This window comes from Larimichthys crocea, chromosome III (genome assembly GCF_000972845.2).
Source record: "Larimichthys crocea isolate SSNF chromosome III, L_crocea_2.0, whole genome shotgun sequence".
Taxonomy (NCBI): domain Eukaryota; kingdom Metazoa; phylum Chordata; class Actinopteri; family Sciaenidae; genus Larimichthys; species Larimichthys crocea.
Genome location: NC_040013.1, coordinates 50,503,378 through 50,526,742, shown reverse-complemented (window position 1 = coordinate 50,526,742; position 23,365 = coordinate 50,503,378). Strand labels below are relative to the sequence as shown.

Here is a 23,365-nt window from a genome sequence, read left to right as displayed (position 1 = left end):
CACTATGTAGTAAGGAATTACTGTTTAGAGGCACCCAGTCTGGCAACACTGTACATGGGCTGCACACATTAGTCTGATATTTCTTTTAGTGTGGGAATGTCAGGGCAGGTGTGTGACTGCCAGAGCCAGACCTATGGGTGTATATATGGCTGTGTTTAATATGACGTCTTTATAGGCCCTCTGCAGATCACCACTCTGACTGTAAACAGATTTACTCCTCCTTTATAACCTCTCTGTTCACTTTGTGTCAGGTCAGAATAGCTGTGACAGTAGATACACTGACTTCTGGTAATTGTAGTCCTCAGTGTGTAGCACAAAATCAGATTTTGACTATTTATAAAGCAGCAGAACTTTGTGGGGGGTTAGAGGACAGGTCAGGATTAAACTATAGAATCTACCCCCTGTATTACAGGTTATCGAGGGCTGATGATGGTATCTACTGATTCATTTTACTGCGCTCACTGAAATAAGTGAATGATGAGTACAGATAATTATAGACTGATGACACCATTTAACTTCATTTTAGCTCATCTGCAACACTCTGTCATGCTGACACAAGGCCATGATTAAATGGCATTAAGGTTTAGAAGTAGAAGGGCAAATAAAGTATATCTGAATACAGAAAGAACCAAAAGATATTCTCCTAATGTTCTCTTGTCATCCATATTGATTGCATTTTTGCTTCTCTTTCATAAAGCTTCCTCTCTACGTGCTTCATATTGCTTGTATCTAAACTAATGATTATATTCACTATTGATTAAGTTGTTGATCATTTTCTCAGTTAGTTGACTGTTGGCTGCACAAAAATGGTGAAAAATGTTGATCACTGTTTCCCCCAAAGCCCAAGCTGACATCCTGAAATGTCTTGTTTTGTCCACAAAGATATTCAGTTTACTGCCATAGAAGACTAAAGGAACATTTGAGAGACTGAAATCAGAGAATTTTCTCTTTCAAAATGACTGTATTACTGTATATGTTACAAGAAATGCAAGCATTAAACACAAAGTGGTGTGTAACTGTCTTTCAGAGAGCTTCAGAAAGGAGAGCTTTGTGAGTTTCTCTTTAAAACCTGCATCAGGAAACCAAGTAAGTAAAACGTGTGTCTCATCAATGCATATATGTTACATGTAATTAATGACTGAGTATTGTGTATGTTTTTGCAATTAAAACAGGTGGTCCAGCTGACTGGGTTCAAGCAATCAGGTACAGCTCTAACATCACTTGATACTACATTAGATCTTCTTTACACACATCCTTCACTGTAGACCAGCTGAGAAACAAAGCACAGGACATCCATTAACAATACAGGATGTTTAATTGTAAATCTGTATTGTCCGTGTAGTTCTCGTGGCGCTTTCAATGTATGAAACCAGTTAGGAGTGAAAATGTCAGACAGCTGCTTAAATGTAACTGTTCACAGCCCATAAAGCCCCTAAATACAGGTGACTCAACAGAAATCAGACCAAATTCAAGAGTTTGGAAAAATCTGTGAGAAGAAGAACTGTGTGTACTCTGGTTGGCCAAAATACAAAACAAATTTCCAAGCAAAGCCTGGTGTGGTTCATGGTGTGAAGCAAAACAGACAAAGCAAATTATTAGTGCTTTTCCATATGTCTTAAAGAGTTACTAAACGACTAAATCCATCTGCTAATTGTATATTACAGGATCTAAATAAGTGAAAGGTGAAATGTGTCTTTCTGCAGTAACTCCCCATAGAAATGAGCCAAACGGTGTCTAAATCTTCTTCAGGGCATGTCTGAAGAAGGCTGGTTCCTTTGAAGGCCCTAACATGTGAATCCTGTGCTGTGCAGGCCTGTCTCATATGGCGGCTGCTACATACTGTAGTAGGCATCTGTGGTGAAGACGGATTCTCGCTGCTGATGTGAAATGAATTTGGTCAATGCCATCACCTTATACATTTCGGGAAAGTCACTGGCCTGCAGGTTTCAAATCCCAGCATCCACCTGTGTCCTCTCATTGTTTCCCATGTTAGGAATGCACTGAGCTCCACCTGCTTTTTCTTTGTCTGCTTTTAAATGGCACAGTGCATAGCCAGTATTTTGAAGTAACCTCGGGAACGAAAGGAAAAATGTATTTTCATTCATTCTCATTGAAATTCCTCACTGGAGTTGAGTGAATGAACTGACTCATATTTCTGTCAGTTTATGTTAATGCTGTAACTATTAGCAGAAGTGTTCTGTAATGGTGTTCTTGAGTGGAACAGTGGTTTGAAAGCTGAGCATTTGTGTTTATTTGTTTTTATTTTCACTTACACATAAAACAGGTGAAACACAGAATAGTTGCAATTTTTCTGTCATGAAAGTTCTTTTTAAAAGCTCTCAGTAGTATCTGGAGAGAGCAAATACTTCGATCTAAGCAACATGAGCTTCCCCAAAAAAACCCTTGTGGATAAAATGTGTGTGAGGGGTGTGTGTGTGGGTCAGAGAACAGCCGACCGACAACACAGGAGATGTAAGGAAAATTCACATACAATACAAAGAAGTGACCCGAGGAGAAAGAGCAAACAGGGTTTTATTTTTCCCAGATTGTCTCCCTTTACCTGCACAGTGCACAGCATTAGGACTGTGTGAAAGCTGCCTGTGCTGTCTTTTGTTGATTTAAATGTGCAGGCTCACGCAACAGATGGTCCCTATATTTCCAGAGGGTTAAGGCACTGTCAATGGCTCTAAATTGCCTGGCTATGAGGAGAAGGAAGTTTGTAATAGAGTAATTAAATGTTTAGCTGCCTGTGAAGAACGCCTGATGGATGCCGTTTGAGTACTGCTAGGTGTTCATTGTTGACTCACGAGACAAAGGAGAAGTTCATTCCCTTAATCAGGAACGGACAGTTGCTGTCTATTCACGCTATCAGCCATTAAGCACTCCAACACCTGCTCACTCTCTCATTTCCGCCTTTCATTTTTCCATCCTTTCTTGTTGTCTCTTTTGTACACAAACACACTTGTGCCACTGTGACACAAAACAACATTAAACATCAGACTGAGCCACGAGTCGTAGCTGATGCCATTCACTTTATTTTGCTGCAGGTTGTTGAACTGCAGAGTGGAGTGGAACCTGATACTCAGTTACAACGAACATGCACCACAGTGAAAGAAGAGGGACACACACACACATGCTGAGATGGAGTGTGGAAGAGAAAGCAAGAAGGAAGGATGAAGAAGTTCAATCTTCTCTCACACCGGCACCATTCTGTTCTCAGATCAGATCAATGTTCTTTCAACTATGTGTTTTCTAAGTCCAAAAATCTTTTGACAATGTAGTTGACTATCTGGCAGCCATATTGGAGGTTCTCAGCTATGGAACAATGAAGTAACGCATCTCTGACCTAATGTCCACACATCAATAAGAAACTAACAAGTTCTCCCATGTGTTCCTTGTTGTCTTACAGCAGTGTGACCTCTTTAAGGCACAAATGAGTGGCTTTGTTTTAGAGGCTAAAGCTAAAAACAAAGACAGTGTATTGCAACCCAGTGACCTTAAAGGATGACTTCACCCACAGCACAAACTAAAAGGTTTCTGAGTAGAATGAAGCAGATCTTTTTATTCTTTTATGTTATTGCTTGGTACTGACTGACTGACCTTTTCAAAAGACAATTACTTATCTATTTATGAGGAATCCATCCATGGAAACTGTACATATTTGTTTCTCTGAATTATTCTGTATGATCAGGACATTGTATCTGGAGAGACTTCATTGTTCCATGTAAAGACTCTATCTACATGGCTCGATTAATGTTCGTGAACTAACCCCTACATTTCTAAACAAATATTACTTTTATTTAAAATATTAGCAGCTTACTAACACACACACATACACACACACACACAGCAACTATCAGCAATGACTGTATTGTCTGGCACACACAGTCTCCACTGGACCTCCATAATAGTGTATACTTGTGGTTGATCTGAAAGCAACTGTTGCTGTCCTTTAAATGTCTATAGAATGACACGTACTGCATGTACGATCTCATCAGCCCATATGTGAGTAATTCATCAATGCAGGCCTTCATTCTCACTTATCTGTCCTCATGCTTCATGTATATAGCTCTAAAGTTCAACAGTAACTCACGCTCACCAGAAAGAACAAAGACCTGTGGTTTGATATATGTCTCTTCTCAAACATTTTCAGCATTGCAATGCATTTAATAATACTGGACCACTGGAGCTCAATGGGCATGGAGGTGTAAAGCACAAACAGCAGACAGCAGAGGGATGCTGTGAGTGTGAAACGCTTGCGTTAACATCCCAGATATATTCTGAACTCTGCTGGGCTTGTAGATAGTCTGACCTGCCAGGAATCAAGCTGTAGTTGCTGTATAGCTTCACATAAGAATCACAGTTGTTGATGTTAGCTACTGTACTCTGAAGGCCTGCTCTGTCTCTGTTGTTGTTAGACATCTTGGTGTATTCTTCGACTGGTAGATGAGCATCTGAGGAACAAATCAAATTCCTTTTTGTTCTCCCATGAAATGTAGTTAGTCCTTAAAATATGAGTGTATATACAATATATAAACATAGCTCAAAATATGAGAATAAAATGACAAAGGTCACAGTAAGATTGATGTCTGTTTTTGAGACATTGAATGACGACTTTCTATAACATTTGTTTAATGTTTCTGGCGACATCAGCCACACTCGGACTGCTGTACTGAATCTTGTAAATACGAGCTCTGTATCATTTGTGCAAAACTGATGAACGCTATGCAATAATAGCCGACACACACAAGTGGAGCTTTACTTCACTGAATTTTATTGGTTTGATGCTATTACAATAAAATATATTTAAAGAAAAAAACAAAAACAAAATGTTTTGGTCACTTTCACTTTTGGGATTAAAACACTTCAGTTTAAGACGGGACAGACTGTCAACTCACAGGAAAATAAACTAAGAGCAAAAACAAAGGCAATATCAAGAGAATCAATTGCACAACAGTAGCGATTTGACCTCAACGTAAAGCGGAGAACTTTTGCGGTGTTGAAATGTATCTTCATCTTGCAGTAGATATTTACTTCACAACATAAATATACTGTACAGAGTGATAACACACAGCTGTCTCAACAGGAAAAAACAGGATGTGTGTGTGTGTGTGTGTGTGTGTGTGTGTGTGTGTGTGTGTCTATTTTCAGGCAGACATTAAGTTAAGGCAGGTGGAGTGATTGTCTACGATACCTTGAAATGGCCGACGCTGCCACGTCAATGGACGAACAAGGAATGATTTTAAATGTCCATAGTGAGAGTTGAGCTGCACAATATTACAAACGCTGCTTTGACTGAGTCATTGTTTTTAAGTTGGTCCTGGTGTCAGTGAATATCAGTTACATTGTCATCATCGCTGAGAGTCGTGCTTTAAAAAAAAAAAAAGGCTGTGTCACACAGATCTGTCCAGTTTGGGACAAAATAGATTAGTGTTACTTTTCAGCAGAGTAAATGTCACACATAAAACAGTGCAGAGGTTTACACCCACACTTCAGGTTTCTGGTAGTGTATATGGGACTGATACTGTAAGCCCATCACTGTCCACTGGTCGTCTGATAAGATATTGTGCAGTTATTATTATTATTTGAGTGGAGAGTCTTAGAGAGCCAATGATTACACTCATCAACATGACAAGAGAAGGACTAAACACTAACTTGTTTATTTAATTATTTATTGACGTTTGGTTTTTTTTAACATATATATTTAATACTGTCTAAGTGATTTTAAAAGGTTAAGCTTTGTGCTCATCGATGGTTAATTGTTTGAGAAATCAAACCAATCAGAGCCTTGCAGGTTTAAGATTAGAGATGTCATCTTCCTGCATAACCAGCCCCATTCATGAAAAAGAAGTCCACAAAAACGGTTACAGTGTGGATGAGAGGCTGATGTTTGAGGATGATGTTTAACTGTGGATACTTCAACCAAACACTCCTGAAGCGTTCATGTTGACAGATATGTCAGTCACAACTTATCGATTAGTGCAAAACAAAATGATTGAATGGATTAATGAATTTTTTTCATAAACAATATGTTCATAATGTAACAGCAAGAAATCTAATGCCACTTTCATAAGGGGGGGGGGGGCAGGAGTAGGTGGAACATTTGCACACAATTTGTATGTGAGCAAGTATTTCCCAGCATTAATTCTTTAACCAGCAGTTGCATGCTGGATGTTCAGTAAAACTCACACACACCAGAACTAGACTGACAGAACTGCTACCGGCGAGCGCATGTGTTCATTTGGACCAACGGCACAGAGATAACCAGCCAGTGACAAACCAGCTGATGTGTCCATCAAGTGGCAGTAACACAGCTTCATATTTAACATTTATCGTATTAGTGACGCTGCAGTGTAGACAGACTGTGCGATGCGTGGTGGACCTGTGAGTGATCATCTGTGCACAGCTCACAGAGGACACACAACTAAAAGAAAAACTTTGGCACATGCTCATGAGCGCACAGCTGTTGTGTTCACTGTTGGATCACATATACACCAACATAATGAAGTCGAGTACAAGGGCAGAAAATCCTGATTTCTTTTAATGAGAAATATTGAGGGCTCAATTATGCTGCAGAAAATAGTCCCAAACATCAAAATATACTGTTTCCTCTTTTTGAGTTTCTTAAATTATTAAACTATATTTTGAGCTTCTCAATCTGTAGGAAGCAGTAGGCTTGAGAGAGACACACACATCTTTTCATGGAGTTTGTTGACAATAAAAAAAGATAACCATGTGTGCAGCAGCTTCAGTATCAGCCTTCACACACTCAGATCAGTCAATCTCTAGTCTGCATACAGTGCAGTGTGTTGAAAAGTGACAGAAATGTGAGCCTGTACACGACACCTTCATTTTTTTTAGGGTCCATTGTTTCTTGAGGCATTGACCCACATAAATAAAATTTTACAAAGAAACTTGAAACTAAATGTTGCCAGGCTCATCTTTTCCCTCCCTGTGTTATCGCTGTCTGGCTCCTCTGTGAAAACTGAAGCGCAAACATTTACCGATGCTTCACATGTTCGCTTTAAAATTCTGTCCTTGTCATCCATCTCTCCCTCATCATTTGCACATTCATTTGTTATTTTTACCTCCTCCTGCTCCTCCCTGCCTGCCTCCCTCTCTCCGTCATATCCGTCTCCCTTTTTTCTGTTTTCTTGGTGGAGGTTTGATGAGTTACTGAATAAGAATGTGTTTTTAACATGTCTGGCTTTGATATATCAATATATTAACATCTAAATAGATTAAAACAAAACTATATTGAACCCTATAGAGCTTTCATATTTGGGTTTTTTGTAAAGTTGGTGATGAAAAGTGAGTGCAGAGATACGAGCAGTGCAAGTCTAGTCTGACAAGACCACAGTGTGTCGTGTTACCCTGAAGTCTATCTTCATCTAAAAATAACAATAATAATAATAATAATAATAATAATAATCTAGGAACAGTGTTGAAGACCTTGGAATCATAAAGTTACATTTGAGATTTGGATCAAAGATGGCTCATTTGAACACCAAAATTTGATTTCTGAAAAGAGACTTCAATCTCTGCCATAAAAAGTGCTAATTAGCTCACCCAGCAAGCATTCAGCAGATGTCAACCGTGCAAATGGTGCCATGCTGTGATGTGACAGTTAAACATCTCACTATCCAGCACCAGCTCTCAAAATAAAATTCCTATCAAAGATGTTTAGGTGGTGGTGATTCAGAATGATGCAGGCAGCAGCTATGGAAAGACATCTCAACAGTCATCTTGACACCATGTTTTCATGGCTGCTCAGTACTGGTTTGAGTTGAAGCCTCTTCATCTGAGTCAAATGTTTGCTGGGCAGCTCTATGGGACGTAGAAAATCTTGTGGATGTTGGATTCTTGTGATATTTTGTAAAAGAGGATATAATGATTGTTATTTATACAGGCAGATTTAAATTTTAGATTTTTGAAAACAGGGTATAAAATCCGGTTTATAAAGGTCACATTCGCGTAGCTCTGCAGGATATGAAAACATGAACATTCAAAATCTTAAATCTACCTTGGATACAGATGAAGCTTTATAATTCCAAACTCTAAAGAACATTTTCTCCTCTATAACTCGAACAAAATCCTTCAAAGATCCCAATATGAACCTGTCTATCTTTTGATTTTTTCATCGCACTCACGCTTCCCATGCCACACACACACACACAGTCTCACCGAGAGAAACAACACAGGACAGTGGAGCTTCTGGTGTGAGACCCTCACACACACGCTCTCTTGGCGTGCAGCATCTCGATAAGCAGGTTGTTGCAGGGCACCTCTCCGCTCAGATGCATGTAGCACAGGTAGTCCTCGGCCTGCGTGCTGAGAGAGCGCAGCTCCGGCAGCCGCATCACCAGCTGGCTGAACTTCTCCTGGAACTGTGGGTAGGTGGACAGAGTGTACTCCAGCAGAGCTCCGTTCACCTGCTCCTGGACGCCCTCCACGAAAGCCTGGTCCTCCAGCAGCTTCACATCTGCACACAGGACAAATGGGTCACGACTCAGAGTCTGAGGCTGTGGATGCACTGTAGTGGTATATGGACTCTTTAACCGTCGCCGACCTTAAAACTCATGCTGTGCACCACAACATTCTTCAATCCTACAGAACTTTAGTTTGAATCGTATGGGTGATGCCAGAAATGTACCAAATATGTAGAAATGTAGAATCACATTTTGTAGAAATGTGAATAAAATGCTGCAAAAATGTAATATTTCTGTTTTATGTAAACATCATGTGGCTCCAGTGGAGAGCTGGACCAGATGATACACAATACACAGACAGAAAGAAGTCATTTGGGGGTTCGTGGCTGACATTGTTGTGAAGATAAAGCAGCATTTTATAACAGATGTCTGTTTCTGTGTATCTACCCTTACAGGGTTAGGAGATGTGGTGGTTCTTTTTCTGCTGTCATTTACATGATGAACCCACAAAATGAACAGTGAATTGGGAGCTTTAATAATATGGTGTGACCTACCAAGAAACACAGAAAAGTTTTGGGTTCTATGAGCATATTAAAAACGTGCATTATACTTTATTACACACAGTGAATCCTTGAAGAAGTGGTTTGACAAAATAAATAAAAAGTCTTATGTTTTAATAACGTCAACTCCATGACAACTGTGCAAACTCCATACCGTGGTGAGGACAGTGAGATGCTGTTGGAAGAACAAAAAGCTAGAAAGTGGACCTTGAGCTAGGATCAGTTTCTAGAAGATTCCTGTTTTATTTTGCAGATTTGATTTAATGGTGTACTTACTATGAACCTAACCCTAACCCTTATACAGATCATGAATTTGCACCAATGCTGCGCAAAGGCAATATTCATGGTTATTCAAAGGAAATCCTTAATTAATTCTTCTATGTCCATGTTTTAAGCTTATATAAGTGTAAATATTAAAGTTCTATTTTAGAATACAAATAAAGCAGCTTGAATGTAGCATGCAACCTATTCATTTATGGCAGAAATGCTAGGTCCTCGTTTTTATATGTATGTTATATCAATGCTTTATGTATAAAATAAGGTGAGTGCATGGTGAGTGGGTGGCTGTGTGTGTGTGTGTGTGTGTGTGTGTGTGTGTGTGTGTGTGTGTGTGTGTGTGTGTGTGTGTGTGTGTGTGTGAGACAATAGCCAAGCCCTCTGGTGGACCGGCATTCAGCATCAGCTGAGCCCATCTTGGAGAGTCCATTCACACAGTAATTAAATGTTTTTTGAATCAATGTTCTGAATCATCTTTTCAAACTGCTTAAGGGCAATTAAATTACCCCCGACAAACCTGACTCTGAAGATGAGGGAGAGCGTCAGTGTGAACACGAGCAAAGAAGCTACAGGCAAAGACAGCAAATATTTTCTGCCTATGACAAGTGCTCTCACAATTCAAAAGCTCTTTGTTCCCCGCTTTGCCAGCACTAAACAGCAAACACTTCTGGGAATCTGGGCAAGCCACATCTATGCTCTCTCCATCTGCACACGCCACTACATGAATGTCGGTCCTGCCATCGAATGATAGACCCATCCATTACGCTTCTTTTGAATGCCATTAGTGGACAATGGCGGAGGATGTCTTTGTTAATATTGGCTTTTGTCAACCCTAGAAATTTAATTAAGTGAATTTATTGGAGGGAAAAGGCCAGTTTGGAAAATGCTTATAACCTTACAGATAAATAGGTACTGCAGATAATTTGCAATTGTGACATTTTTTTTTCATTAAAATGTGAGTGCTGCTATTCAAATTCCGCCAAAGGACTGCATCAGTATGGCCCTGCAGCCTCACAAAGTTGATTGATTCTTACATTCAAACCTGTTTATTGTGAAAGCACACAATCTACAGGCTTCACATGTAAGCTTGGGCCTTTAAAACACAGTTATTTGCAGAAAGGTCAATCAATTAATCCCTCTGACTTAAAATGTTTAAAGAAGGAGACTCTATACTGTGGGCATATATGAAATACAAATACTCCTCGTCCTGTTTGAGCTGTCAAACCTCAGTCAGTCAGATATCTGCTTCGATGACAGCATCAAATGTCATTTTTGCCAGGTGATGACTGATGTCAGTTTTTATTCAGTACGTCTTCTCTGGCTACACCGCCTGCACAAACATCGCAGTGAAGAAGCACGAACATGAGGCTGACTCACTTGGGTTGAACAGCAGAAGGAATTTCAGACAGGCGATCTCTCTGCGGTCCACCTGCAACGCTCGCAGCCTCGCCGCCAGTTCCTGACCTCTCTGGACCAGACTGGACAGAGTGGCCTCAGGTTGGGACAAGATGAACGACAGCTCGACCTGCAAACACGGGTTATTTTGCCATTCATGAAACTCTTCATATTGTGTAATGTTTTACACAGGAAAACAACAGAAGACCACTGTGCATGTGGCATTTCTTTACTACTATACTGCAATATATCGGGTAAATGGAATAAGTTTATTTAAAAATGAATATTTATTCTATTATAAAGCATTTCTATATGACATTCAGTCAATATTTCAAACCTGAAGCACTTCATATGATAATTATTCATATTTTACAGCATTTGAACAGTTTATATCAGTACCTCAGAGTGAGCTCATTTGTGAGCTGTCTGTCTGGTATAGACATACAAAATGCATTCAGTTAAAGACACAAATCTGAAAGACTGAAATGAAAATTAATTTCCAGACATGGCCTCATGGCTCATGTTATAATAAAGCAGGATCCAAGTTAAGGTTCTAATCAGGTCAGCTGATAATGAGCTTTAGTGCTGCATAAAACAGTTCAGTGTTTAATTAAATTAGCAGCAACCAGTTGACACCAATTCAGGGATGTCTGAATTCTGGGGGGCTTAGGGCAGTCTACACAGATACATATTCAATAATGTCTTCAGGAATCAATTTACTTAATTCCAACAATTTAAGCAGTTCTACAAAGGCAGCTGCAGCAGTCTGATACAGCAGTTTATCATGTAGCATATGGCATGTCAGTCACTGTCAGTCCATCTCTTATACAACAAAGTCTCCTCATGAACCACAGAAATATGGAAGAGCTAGAATTTAGATTGTTCATTTGAAGTGTTTGAATGCACACACACTTATTTTCACTGAGCAGGTGTGGCAGTAGTGACCATGCCATGGTCTGTTTCAGAGGCTGATAAAACACACAGATCCAGGGGAAACTTTAAATACTGTAGCTTTTGGCATGAAAATAAATAAATAAATAAATAAATAAATAAATAAATAAATGATATTTAGTCTGAAGATCAACCTTCAAGCATTTCAAATGACTGCACATTGTAAAAAAAAGATTCAAAAGTCAACCTTCATTCATTCATTCATTTAAAGCTGGTCTCCACCCTGGAGCTATACGAGCAAAGGTTTGTAAATGACCCCCTCTTTAACCACACTATGAATGAAATTCAGTAGTAAGTAGTAAGTAAATGAAGCAGATGGGAAGTTGTGTGAGGGAGTTGTTACCTCCTGGCCGGTCACCAGCAGGATACTGTCTTCCTGTCCATGTTGAACTTGTCTGAAAATGTGATCCAAGACCAGAAGTTCAGACCAGCAGTTATGGAGCAGCTTCATTTGATCTCCCACCTCCAGGAAGCACACGGACAAAGGCGGACAAAGAAAGAGACATAAAAACAAAAAGACGTTATTTTAAAGCTATGAAATGTACTGTTGCCTTTTTCCTTCTTTGTTGTCCCTGATAATCCTAATCAATATTCTCTGACACCTGAAAATAGCCCTGATTAATCTTTACTGTTCCTCCATCCCCTCTATGTTCATATTGTATGAAAGAAATCAATGTTCAAAGTATTTTAAATTGTATCTATCATTTTGTGTTGTTGTGTTTATTATTACATCTCACATGGCTGAATTACTTTAATGTGTAATCTCAATCAACCATTACATTTCATTTAAATGAGTAAAGTAATACTACCGACCTCTCTGTCATGCTATTAACCCAGAGCCAAATTCTGCTGAAATATGTGACAAAAGATCAGATAAAAAATGAAGAGACCATAAAAACAAGGAGAGAAGGGAAATGAAGCCATGCTTCTGCATGTGTGTGTGTGTGTGTGTGTGTGTGTGTGTGTGTGTGTGTGTGTGTGTGTGTGTGCTGATTCCTTCTGTGTTTGTGCTATTTCCGTGTCCAATGTTGTGTATTGGACACCTCTTCCAGTCACATCTGCTCTGCTCTGGGGGGATGGGTGTGTGTGTATGTGTGTGTTTCCAGATTGAGCCCCCCCCCCACCACCACCACCACCACCACCACCACCACTGCCCCCCCAAACCACAATATTGTCTGTAAACTGAAGGACACGACAGTCAGTAATTCTGAAGCCGCAGCTGCTAATAGGCCTGGACACAAATCCATCTGACACGGAGCTGACAGAATTACCGTCCATCTGAATTAAACTATATATCACTCGCAGACGAGAGGGTCCAATCTTGTTGGCCACACACTCATCTGGGCTGATGCGGTGGTGGGGGTCTGAGTGTACAGTGATAAAGGAGGGGGTTAAGGAAGCAAGAGGTCTCGACGACCTCTTGTGCTTCCTCTCCAAAAAGGAGTTGGACACTCAGCTGCAGCCCAAAAAAAAAAAAAAATCACTGTAAAAAAGCCTTAAACACACTGAACGTGGGGATCAGGGCATTATTTTATCTCCCGCATGGATTTTCAATGTTCAGCGTGTCCACGTTTCAATGTGGAACTAGCTTAGACTGACACATCAGGTTATATACCTGTCAAGAGTCATGTTTTACCTGTGCAAGCCTCACTTTATCTCACAGCCATGAAGAAAAGATCTCTATAGGATTGTCAGAAAGTGAGTGTCAAACATTTTTATTTGTTTATTTAAAAGGATTCCCATTAGCTGACGCCAAGACGACAGCTGGTCGTAGAGTTTTCTAACACATGGTGCAGCTCACAACAAACCAGGGTTTACTACATACGTGAAAACTTCGGTCATTTATATTTTATTAAATGTGCACTATTGATGTCTTTGACTTTCATATCAGCAGAAAACTCTGGCACAAATGAATAATATTAAAAATCAGCCTTTAAAAATCAATTCTGGTAAAAATAAAGAAGCGGCCCTGCCTGCCTGCAGAAAGACCAGGGACAACCATTCATATCCATCAAGTCTGGATTTGATCTGCTCTGAGGAAATACAAGACAAGACATCTTTATACACTCATTATGCTTGCCAATCAAATCAACCCTTTATATTTTGAGGATTTAGCATTGGAGGCTAAATATGTGCGATTGATTTGCAGTGGTTTGACAGTTTTTAAACCAGCACAGGAAATGTCTCATTACTGTGTAGCTGTGTCGTCAGTGGGAGTATTGTTCAGTGTGCTGTGGTGAGTCTCTGAGTGCTGCAAAGCAGTTTTCAGCCTGGAGAGACCATGACATGTTCAGTATTTGGACAATGTTTTAAAAAAGATCTATTCATAGAAAAAGTGAAACGCTTTAAATAGTCTGATATACAAACATACAACATACTGTGGGAGTCTAAGGACAAGTTATTTGTAAAAACTTTAACAACTTCAACAAACCTGTTGGGCGAGAAATACACACAACAGTGATGCACCTCCCTGAATCTATATAAAGCTTCCATGCAGCTAATCCAAGGCATAGCTTCACTAACTCATAACTAAAATAATGTTACAACATGTTGTCAACTTTGCGTTTGAGTCCATCAAAACTTTACTGACTCAAACTTTGCGTTTGAGTCCATCAAAACTTTACTGACTTAACTGATTCTCTGATTTCAAACAGTGTTCTGTTGCTCAGAGTAGGTCTATTTTTGGGCAAAACTCTTGAAAATCTTCTAGGACATGCTTCTTTTCAGCTGACTGCTTCCAGTATATTACCTCTAGTAGCTGAACATTTATGTGCACTACCTCAGCAACATCTTCCATGTTCAACAGGTAAATGGAAGGTCAAACACAAGACAGGACAAAGGCCACCTCTAGGGAACGGCAGAAATCAATAGCCTCCATTCTGCTCTCAATTTAACAACAATGTAGACAAACGCTGTGCTGAGCTGCAGTGGAGAGCCCACATTTCCCTGTTATCGTCTGCATGGAATGTAATTATCCAGGCCAGAGAAACTGCTCTTTCTGCCCAAGACTCTCTTTGCAAAAATATGCAGAGCTTTGTTCGGATTGTCCATGTTGGCTGTCCACTGTACATAAATATGTTCTATTCGGAGAAGGCAAAATAAGGCTGCACAGTCGTTGTGGTCATGTTACAGAGGTGAACAGTGGGACAACTACAGATGTGACCTTTTTTTGAACCTTCTTTTGAACAAGGCATTATTAAAACTATATTGAAATATGAGAAGCAAATACTACAAAGTATTTCTCATTTCTGAAAGAATATGTTTGCTGACATATATCTTTACTTGTTTATTTTCTCGTATTTGGTATTACTAAATACATTTTTCAAGCTAATACACACACACACACACACACACACACACTTCACAACTGTCAATTGGAACTAAAATAGTCATTTGAACTTTTTAGTGTGATAAGTAAAGCAAATAAGTACAGTAAAGAAAACTGAAACAACCGTTTGACCGAATTACTTTCTGTGTCTGCTCAAATCTATGTTTACATACACGAAATGCTTGACAACAAAATGAGGAAACTTTTTGGATTACCGTCTGTAAATGATTTCATTTGCCGCCTGTTAAAAGGAAGTTTCACTGTCACCAAGCGCTTGCTAATGGTGGGAACTGTTGAGTCTTTTTAAATAACAATATAAAGAATACAGCCTAGAACCACTCTACGTGGAGTGTCATGAGATAACTTCTGTTATCATTTGTTGCAATTAAAAAAAAAGTAATGTAATTGAAGCTGATTTTTCCTATTATATCCACTTTTACTACATAATGCCTGCTAATAGTAACATTTATTTATTTATTTTTTGTCATGTCACCATAATGCTATGCTCTTTACTGATATTTAATTAAATGACAATCCTTCACTAACATTATGTGCTTTTGTTGCCTAAACTTAAGTACATGGGACTTGTGTTTCCCTCCAAATGTGACTAGTAAAAAAAAAAAAACAATTAAATAAAATTACATTTAAAAACATTGGTGAGAATACATTATTCTTTACTGATTGCATGTGATTGCAATTTTTGGTTCAGTAATTCCTGCATGTGTGCAATGAATGTACTGAGAGGGTAAAATGACCCCCTGTATATGAGTGAGCTCTGTATTTTGTGTTATGCTCCTTCAAGCATATGTATGTTAAATCACTACTGTAAATATTATTTGGAAAGAATTGGATAGGCATATTGTTCATGAAGAATCTGCAGATTCTGGGGAGGATTCAATATTAAATGAGATATTTTGTGTAATGGTTCCATGATAATGAAAGGTTCTCTCGTGTAGCAGTAATGCAGAGCCATTACTGATACATTAGAGAAGCTTTTAGTATTTTAGCGTTTCGGCCAAGTGTCCCTCCAACACAGACAGTATAAAGATACCTTGTTGTCGTAAGTCTGAGAAGATGCAACAATCTCATCAGCATCACAATGTGGTCTTTGTTTCCGAGATGAGGAAGATACAAAAGTAACGGAAGACTAATCCTTTTGGAAAGTCATTTTTAGTCATTGTCATACCATGGGTTTGGTATTTGAGATTACATGATGTGAAATCAGTTGTAAGTTTCAGTTATTTAACAGATTGCATATTATAGACAATAACCAGGATGCACTTTGCTGTGTTAGTGCCGTTGTATGAATGAGCATGTCATCACAGTGACTGCTGCCTTAGTAAATCATGCAGTTAAAGCATTTGTACACTCAAAATAAACAAATCAAAATATCATCATCTATTTTGACACACTTCTTGTGGTTGTCTTTGCCCAGAGATACACACATCTCTGTGACTGCTCCGTCTCTAGAATTTCAACCGTTGATAATCCACCTTGCACAGTGTGTTCTGTGGAGAGATGGCATGTGACAGACTCTGTTTCCAGGAGGAGATGTGGCTGCTGAAATTATTAAATGTTACAAACAAACAAATTCTATTGACCTACATCATATTGGAGTGGAGACACGGAGTTTAGATAGATAGCTCAAGACCTGGACCTAGATTTGTGATGTACTCTGCAGCTTTTAGCCAGTTGCCCTAAAACATGATTTAAAAGTCGCAGATACATTCTCATGCAACTAGCTCTGTCGATCAGACCTAAATAGATATCCTGGGTGCTAAGACTCTCACCAAAAGGTGGCTGAAATAAGATGATGATATATTAACTGTAGAAAACTGCGTAGCTCATGGTGACCATGTGTCCAAGCCCTTGGCAGTCCCAGGAATGAATGTCAGCAAGTGAGTGAGTGTGGAGCAGGAGAGGAGCAGGCCTACTCTGAATATAGAAGAGTAAATAAACTGTATTTGATGAAAAGAAAGGAAGGAATCTCACCAAATCTCACCAAGGCCAGAATCAACCCTTTGTTGCTGGTTAAACGGTTTAATTGGTTGAATCAGTTTGACCATGGCTTGCTGGCAGATGTTTGTTTGTCAGCACAGACAGTTTATATTATGGTTCACAGAGAGAGGTACAATTTTCTTTATTGTTGTGTAACCGGCCTGATTTGTCAGAAAAGAATTAGAATCCACCATTTCCCCTCAGTGCATTCAGCCATATTGTCAAGCAGCAGCCCAGTTAAGCACAACAGCAGCATCGATTTCTGCAGCAGTTTGACTGTGTTACTAAATCATGTCAACTGTCCAACACTGCACTGGAGGTGATGAAGTCGGACACTGATGTATGTCTAATCATTATCCTCAGAGCAGTGTGTGTGTTCCTGTGAGTGTTCCTGTGCGTGTGCATGTGTGTGTGTGTGTGTGTGTGTGTGTGTGTGTGTGTGTGTGAGGCCATCTCAGAACACAAGCCAGAAACAATTATCCTTACAAGGCTGAACATATTCCAGCACATTACTAAAAACCAAGTAACAGTTTGTATTTACATATGTATTTTATATTATGCAACATTAAAATCAGGCCGACTCGACTGCATCGTTACATTGAGCAACTATTTCTATGAACGGAAATCAGAAAGAAATATCTCTTTTTGTACATTTCTATGAAACATTACTGCAAGCATTTCAAATGGTTCTAACATGACATGATATTTTGCTTCTCTTCATAAAGTGAGGACTCCTCTAATTCTTGTGTATGTTCTGATTCAAATCATGTGTATTATTATACATCATCATTTTATCAAGCAGACTAGATATTTTTCCCTTCCTGTCTCCAGTCACTACCATCATGGATTTAAAGCCACTTGCAAAGACTTGGTAGAGTTGTGAAATCCAACACATAAACATTAATGCTGACAAAAATATTTGCATTAATTACCTTATATTAAAAGACATGTAACCGTGTGAACCATATTAAAACAGTTACCTCATCTTCAAAACAAACGTTCTTATTCTCTTTTAGCAAAGCAAATGTTATGTAACTATGCTATTGTCATTTCAGTGCTATTAAACTATGTTTCACAAGAAAAAGTAAATCATGGAATAAAGGATGTCCTTGACAAACAAGTGTAACTATTAATGTGATGAACTTTTTTGGGACATCATAGCTGCCCTTTAAAAACAACAATTAATGCTGATGTTAGTATTGTCTATTGTACTGGTTATGTATGGGTCTATTAATCATATGTTGATACAATTAGAGGTATTGTATTAATGTTTATTTTACTATTCAGTAGCATCTTTTTGATTTTCCTTGTGTCTAATAGAACCCTGGAGGTGTGATACAGATGATCTGGACCAGGTCTGTTGCACAGACTGTCTCAGGGAGAGAAACAGAATTTGACAATCATGGATTCAATATTTTGCCCCTCGGAGCAGTTGATTTCATTTATAAGTGACAGATGAGCAGGCAGAATTATACCATACAATTAAAGGGAATTACTTTATTATCAGCCTTGTGCAAAATGTTACCATTGTGTAACTCTGTGACTATCTGCAGCATAAACTAGCTAATGATTTTGTGATAGATGGCCACGTCTGTTTGTTGGAGCAGACACACAGGAGAATTACTGATTTGGGAGCCATTTTATTCTTATTTAACAAAAGTGAAATTTGGTTGTCATGAATTGTCATGCTGGTGCCACAAAAGGGGATAAAAAGTAATCTGTTAAGATTGTATAAACCCGGGTTAATGGAAGTGAACTGAATGTAGTGTGTCACTGTGCATGCGTGTCTCTTTGAGTGTGAGGATGGCATAAAGGGTTTGGGACTCACCCTGAGCTCCTTGAAGAAGATGCAGCTCCGGGCCCACTCCACTATGGAGAAGAGAGTCTGGTCTGCCATGCGACACATTAGGCTGAAGGTGCTGGGCTTGTCCAGCCGGCTCCGACCACTCTGCTCCTGCTGCAGATGAGCGACAATTTTATTCTGCACCACCAGCTCATCTGGATCACAGCGCAGCAGCTCCATCACCAGCGGCGGCAGGCTGGGCGGCTGCGGTGAAGCCGAGGGGTACATGTCTGGGTAAGGGTATCCTGTCAGAGACTCGGGGGAGCTGGTGTAGTCGGGACACTCTGCTTTAATCGCCCTGCTGGGGAAGGCTGTGTACTGGTACTGAGTGGTGAGGGGCACATGGGACTGCATGGCCATGCCCAGGGATGGTGGTCCATAGAGGTTGGCCTCGTAGTCTGTAGGGGTGATGGAACTCGGTGTGGAGGGGAGCAGACTTTTGGAGATAGTGGGCAGGCTGTGCAGGGTGCCGGTGAAGCCGTAGTCAGTCTGCAGAGGAGAGGCCGGCGGAGGAACAGTGCTCTCCAGCTTGAACCCGTTAGATCGTATCAAAGCTTTCTTCTGCTGCTTCAAGGCCCTGTCTCTCTTGTACATGGGGCCAAATTTATTCCTCCCCCCACGCATACGATCTGCACGCACCGCTGTCACACAAGAGACAAGAGGTGAAAAACAGATTTACAAATGAAACGCCATCAGTACCGAATGGTCATGCACTGCCAAGATCCCCTTTGCAAAGCTCCTCGAAGAGAACTAAAGTCTAGGAGCAGTTAGTTATCCCCAACTCTCCCTGCAGAGTAAATAACAGACATGTTGGTCATTTTTGCTTCCCTTTTTAGGGCTGAGAAGAATCCCCAGAGTCTGTGCAGCTCCACGCCTTCGTGTATCCTAAATAGAGTTTTTGATTTAAAATGGGGGAGTCTCTGGAGTTTTATCAGCAAGTCAAGAATGCGTCCTTTTTTCTGCTACGGAAGCAGGTGCTTTCCTGCATTGCTGTCTGGGAATTAATCCCATCCCATGGTAGGAAACAACATGAGAGCCCCCAGCACACAAATCAAGAAATATTCAAAGGATATTTTTATTGCTGCAATTATATGATAAAGCTGTTATTTTAGGAATATTTTTTAAATGAATGTGTGATGTGTGGGTGTGTGTGTGTGGAATTAAAATGCCACAAAACGTTTAACAAGTTCCTGTGAATTGTCTTTTCGTTTTTATCTCTCTATATTAACATTAAAAAAATAACAGTAGTAATTATTGCTGTGGTGGTGAAAATAAGAACTCACATAGTAAATATAGTAAAAGGCTTGTATGAAGTCATCTGTACCTTCGAGCCGCATCCCGACGCTGAGGCACTTTTGGAAGCGACAGAAAGGACACCTCTTCCTCTGGGTTTTGTCTATTTTACACTCCTGGTTCTCCGCGCATGTGTACCTCTTGTTGTTCTGCACTGTTCTCTTGAAGAAGCCCTGAAAAAAGAAGACACATTAGAAGCAGCGGAGGACTGTTTTCTATTATTATTTGATTGTTATGAGTTGTATTTCACACTCGACATAAAAAAGGGAACGATATATGTCAGCGCAAGTGGGTGAAAGCCATTTTACATTTTTACATCACAAGGAGAAAAATAAATTCGCATCAATCTATTTATTATAATCAATCGGTGAATTTGGTGCAGGTGCTGGACTCGGTTCGTTTCAGTTCAGTGTAACTGCGTGCTGTTCGGCTGTGAAGGGTTGCATGTGTTACCTTGCAGCTCTCGCAGGTGAGCAGGCCGTAGTGGTATCCAGACACTTTGTCTCCACACACAGGACACAGCTCTTCCAGGTCATCGTCATATGTGTATTCCATAACCTTCAAAGTCACACCTGGTGCACACACACACACACACACACACACACACACACACACACACACACACACACAGACAACGTGGCACAATAAGTATACAATGCATAATTCCTTTTTTTTTTTTTTTGGTGGTCGGTGCTTCATAAATAAAAATCCATAAACGAAGAAAGCGTAGCAAATTCTATTCAAATGTGAATTACATGTTGTTGTTTTTTGGTGTTTCAATTTAAAGGAAGTGTCAGAATTGACTAAAATGAGCCAGTTTTCCTTTTTAACCCTAAATTACTCATAAATAATATTCCTCCCTACTTACATATCCTGCGTAGTAATTTGTCTTAATTCGAATACTGTTTAATCTGTGTGAATTAGTTTCAGTGCTGCCGACTTTTTTTTTTTTTTTTTACTTTTAATGCAATTTCATCTTTAAAAAAATGAATGTGATTTTTAAAAAATAAACGTCAACATTTGATTTATCGATCTGTGTATTTATTTGATCGAAAATAGGCTATATTAATTATTTATTATTCATGTTCACATTCGTGTGTTTTTCAGAATAAATAAATACTAATCAATAAAATGTTTACTAGGAGTTAAAAATCGAAGAATTAAAAAAAAGAAATAAATGAATGAACCTCAATGTAACTCTTTTAATATACATCTTATTTGATTTTATTTTGAAAAGCCAATTTTCATAATTTATACCACGCAAATGTTTAAAGATATATTTCAAGATATATTTAAAATGAGATGTAAAAGCTATTTTTTACATCTCTTAAAAAGTTATATATATTTTTTTTTATCTGTTAGTATGAACGTACACGCACACGCACGTCCTCTGTGGATTTATTACGTTATATCGTGACCTGCTCTTCAAAGTAAAACATGGCTGTGAGTGTAGCTGCTTTAGCACGCACGGACCTGATGTTGTAATGTTTGTGTGGATGCTTCGAGCTGCGGCTTTTCTCTCTGAGTATGAAAGCATCACTCGGCCTTACTTTCACCTCCGCACTCAGAAATATGATCCCGATCATTTGCGTTAGCAAATACACTCAGGTTCGGTTCTGTGTCCCGTCGACAGATCCGCTACCGAACAGCCTCCGTGTCCAGCTGAACCCGGAACACTGTGTACCGTTTAGAAGAGAAAACAGAGCCGGGGTCAGCTGAACGGGACTTTACAGCGGCACGTTCGCAGGCCGCGAAACCGGAGGTGGTGTCACGCGCCCCGTGCTACAACCCGCGGGTCTCGCGGGTCGGACGAAAGAGTGGAGCCACGCGCCATCAGCAACACAGGTGTACACAGAAACCAGAAGTTAAACACCAAAACATAAATTATTATTATTATTATTATTATTATTATTATTATTATTATGACATTTTCACATTCTGAAATGATGAACCTGTTTATTTCGTGCTTTTGCTACACTATTTAAATAGATCTTTTAGTCATAAAGTTGAATCTCTCGGTTACACATTATTCTAAAAGCTAATTTTGTTTTATTATTTTCTATTTTATAATTGTTATCATTAATATTTCACAAAATAGCTAAGGTGTTTTTTACGATTATTAACATTTTGTATAAACCTTTAAAGGTGTCATTCTGTTGTAATTTGTTTCGGTTACTTGGCGTTCTGTAATTAAACAGTATTTAACTATATTGCTGTAATTTCCTCGTCAGACCATTATTAATGTTCATCATTTAACAGCATGTTAGGGATCTCTGTGCTCTGGAGTTCTTTCAGGCAGACTCAGTGAATTTATGATTGGATTTATTGGGTTTAAACTGGTTTCTTGATCCCAACAAATAATGCCATGTCTGTCCTGAACATGCACGCTGTGAGAGGTCGAACAGTAAATGGACTTACCGTGCGCCTTGTCTCCCAGCATTTGAACAGCAGACCGCAGCCAGTCAGTGATGATTGTCTGATAATTAAAACCTGGATGTAGGTGTTGCTGCACCCTCGCATGGGCTGCTGGGAGAACAAAATTTAAATTAAAAAAAAAAGAAAAAGAAAAAAAGACCACTACAAATCCGGATGGTCACTGTCTACACCAAAACTGCTCTTAGAGCCAGCAGGGGCAGCGCGTGTGTGATGTGGACCATTGAGGATCTCGGAATGAAACTCCACTTCAGTCCGCTCAGCTCTTTACTGCGAAGCCCTTATCACAAAAGTTAGATTGCCGCAGTGCCATTGGTGGACGCGGAGTCACGTGACGGATGCTCGCTGCCTCCTCCGCAAGAAAAAGAATGCCTGGACAGGAGAGCAGCAGAGCGGTGCTGATGGAGGAGATGCACGGGTGCAGACATGAATAAGTGGAGGCTGAAGACTCCTTTTGAGGTGATTTAGTGAAAGTTCTGCCTCATCAGCTGTAGTTATACATGCATTGTACTTAAAATAATAATAATAATAATGGTGATAATAATAATAATAATAATAATAATAATAATAATAATAATAATAATAACAATAATAATTGTGATAATAATAATAATAATAATAATAATAATAATAATAATAATAATGGTGATAATAACACACACACACACACATGCTTGACATTTAGACTTGCCATTAAAATAATGCAGGCTGATTCGTTCCATACATTTCTATATTTATCTGTTTGACTGAGTGGCAGCACAGATCTCAGCAGAATGAAATACATAAATACACTGGCATTTATATTAATTGACTGTGACCGGGCATTTTGCTTGGTAAGCACCATTGAAAGTCAAACTGT

General features: G+C 39.3%; 2 protein-coding genes across 2 annotated transcripts in view; one reads left to right on the top strand and one right to left on the bottom strand.

Annotated features, from left to right (window-relative positions):
• Nucleotides 1–5,423, top strand: part of adgrd2 (adhesion G protein-coupled receptor D2) — a 30,573-nt gene extending 25,150 nt beyond the window's left edge. The window contains exons 23-25 of the mRNA XM_019264432.2: nt 1,028–1,086; nt 1,173–1,203; nt 3,048–5,423. Coding sequence (XP_019119977.1) covers nt 1,028–1,086; nt 1,173–1,203; nt 3,048–3,055 — 98 coding nt within the window. The 3' untranslated portion in view covers nt 3,056–5,423. The remainder of the gene's footprint in view (nt 1–1,027; nt 1,087–1,172; nt 1,204–3,047) is intronic.
• On the bottom strand, nt 4,758–22,749 carry nr5a1a (nuclear receptor subfamily 5, group A, member 1a). The gene is made up of 7 exons (XM_010747181.3): nt 22,492–22,749; nt 20,527–20,645; nt 20,105–20,246; nt 18,766–19,421; nt 11,955–12,074; nt 10,643–10,790; nt 4,758–8,482 (listed from the first exon to the last, which is right to left on the bottom strand). The coding sequence occupies exons 1-7, from the start codon at nt 22,511–22,513 to the stop codon at nt 8,229–8,231; spliced, it is 1,461 nt and encodes a 486-aa protein (XP_010745483.1). The 5' UTR covers nt 22,514–22,749; the 3' UTR covers nt 4,758–8,228.
• Nucleotides 22,750–23,365: the final 616 nt, after the last annotated feature.

Coding starts and splice junctions, on each gene's coding strand:
- nr5a1a (XM_010747181.3), bottom strand. CDS start 22,513: ATGCTGGGAGACAAGGCGCACG. Junction 20,247..20,526: donor TCACCTGCGAGAGCTGCAAG/GTAACACATGCA, acceptor TTCTTTTTTCAG/GGCTTCTTCAAGAGAACAGT. Junction 8,483..10,642: donor CCTTCTGCTGTTCAACCCAA/GTGAGTCAGCCT, acceptor TCCTGTGTGCAG/ATGTGAAGCTGCTGGAGGAC.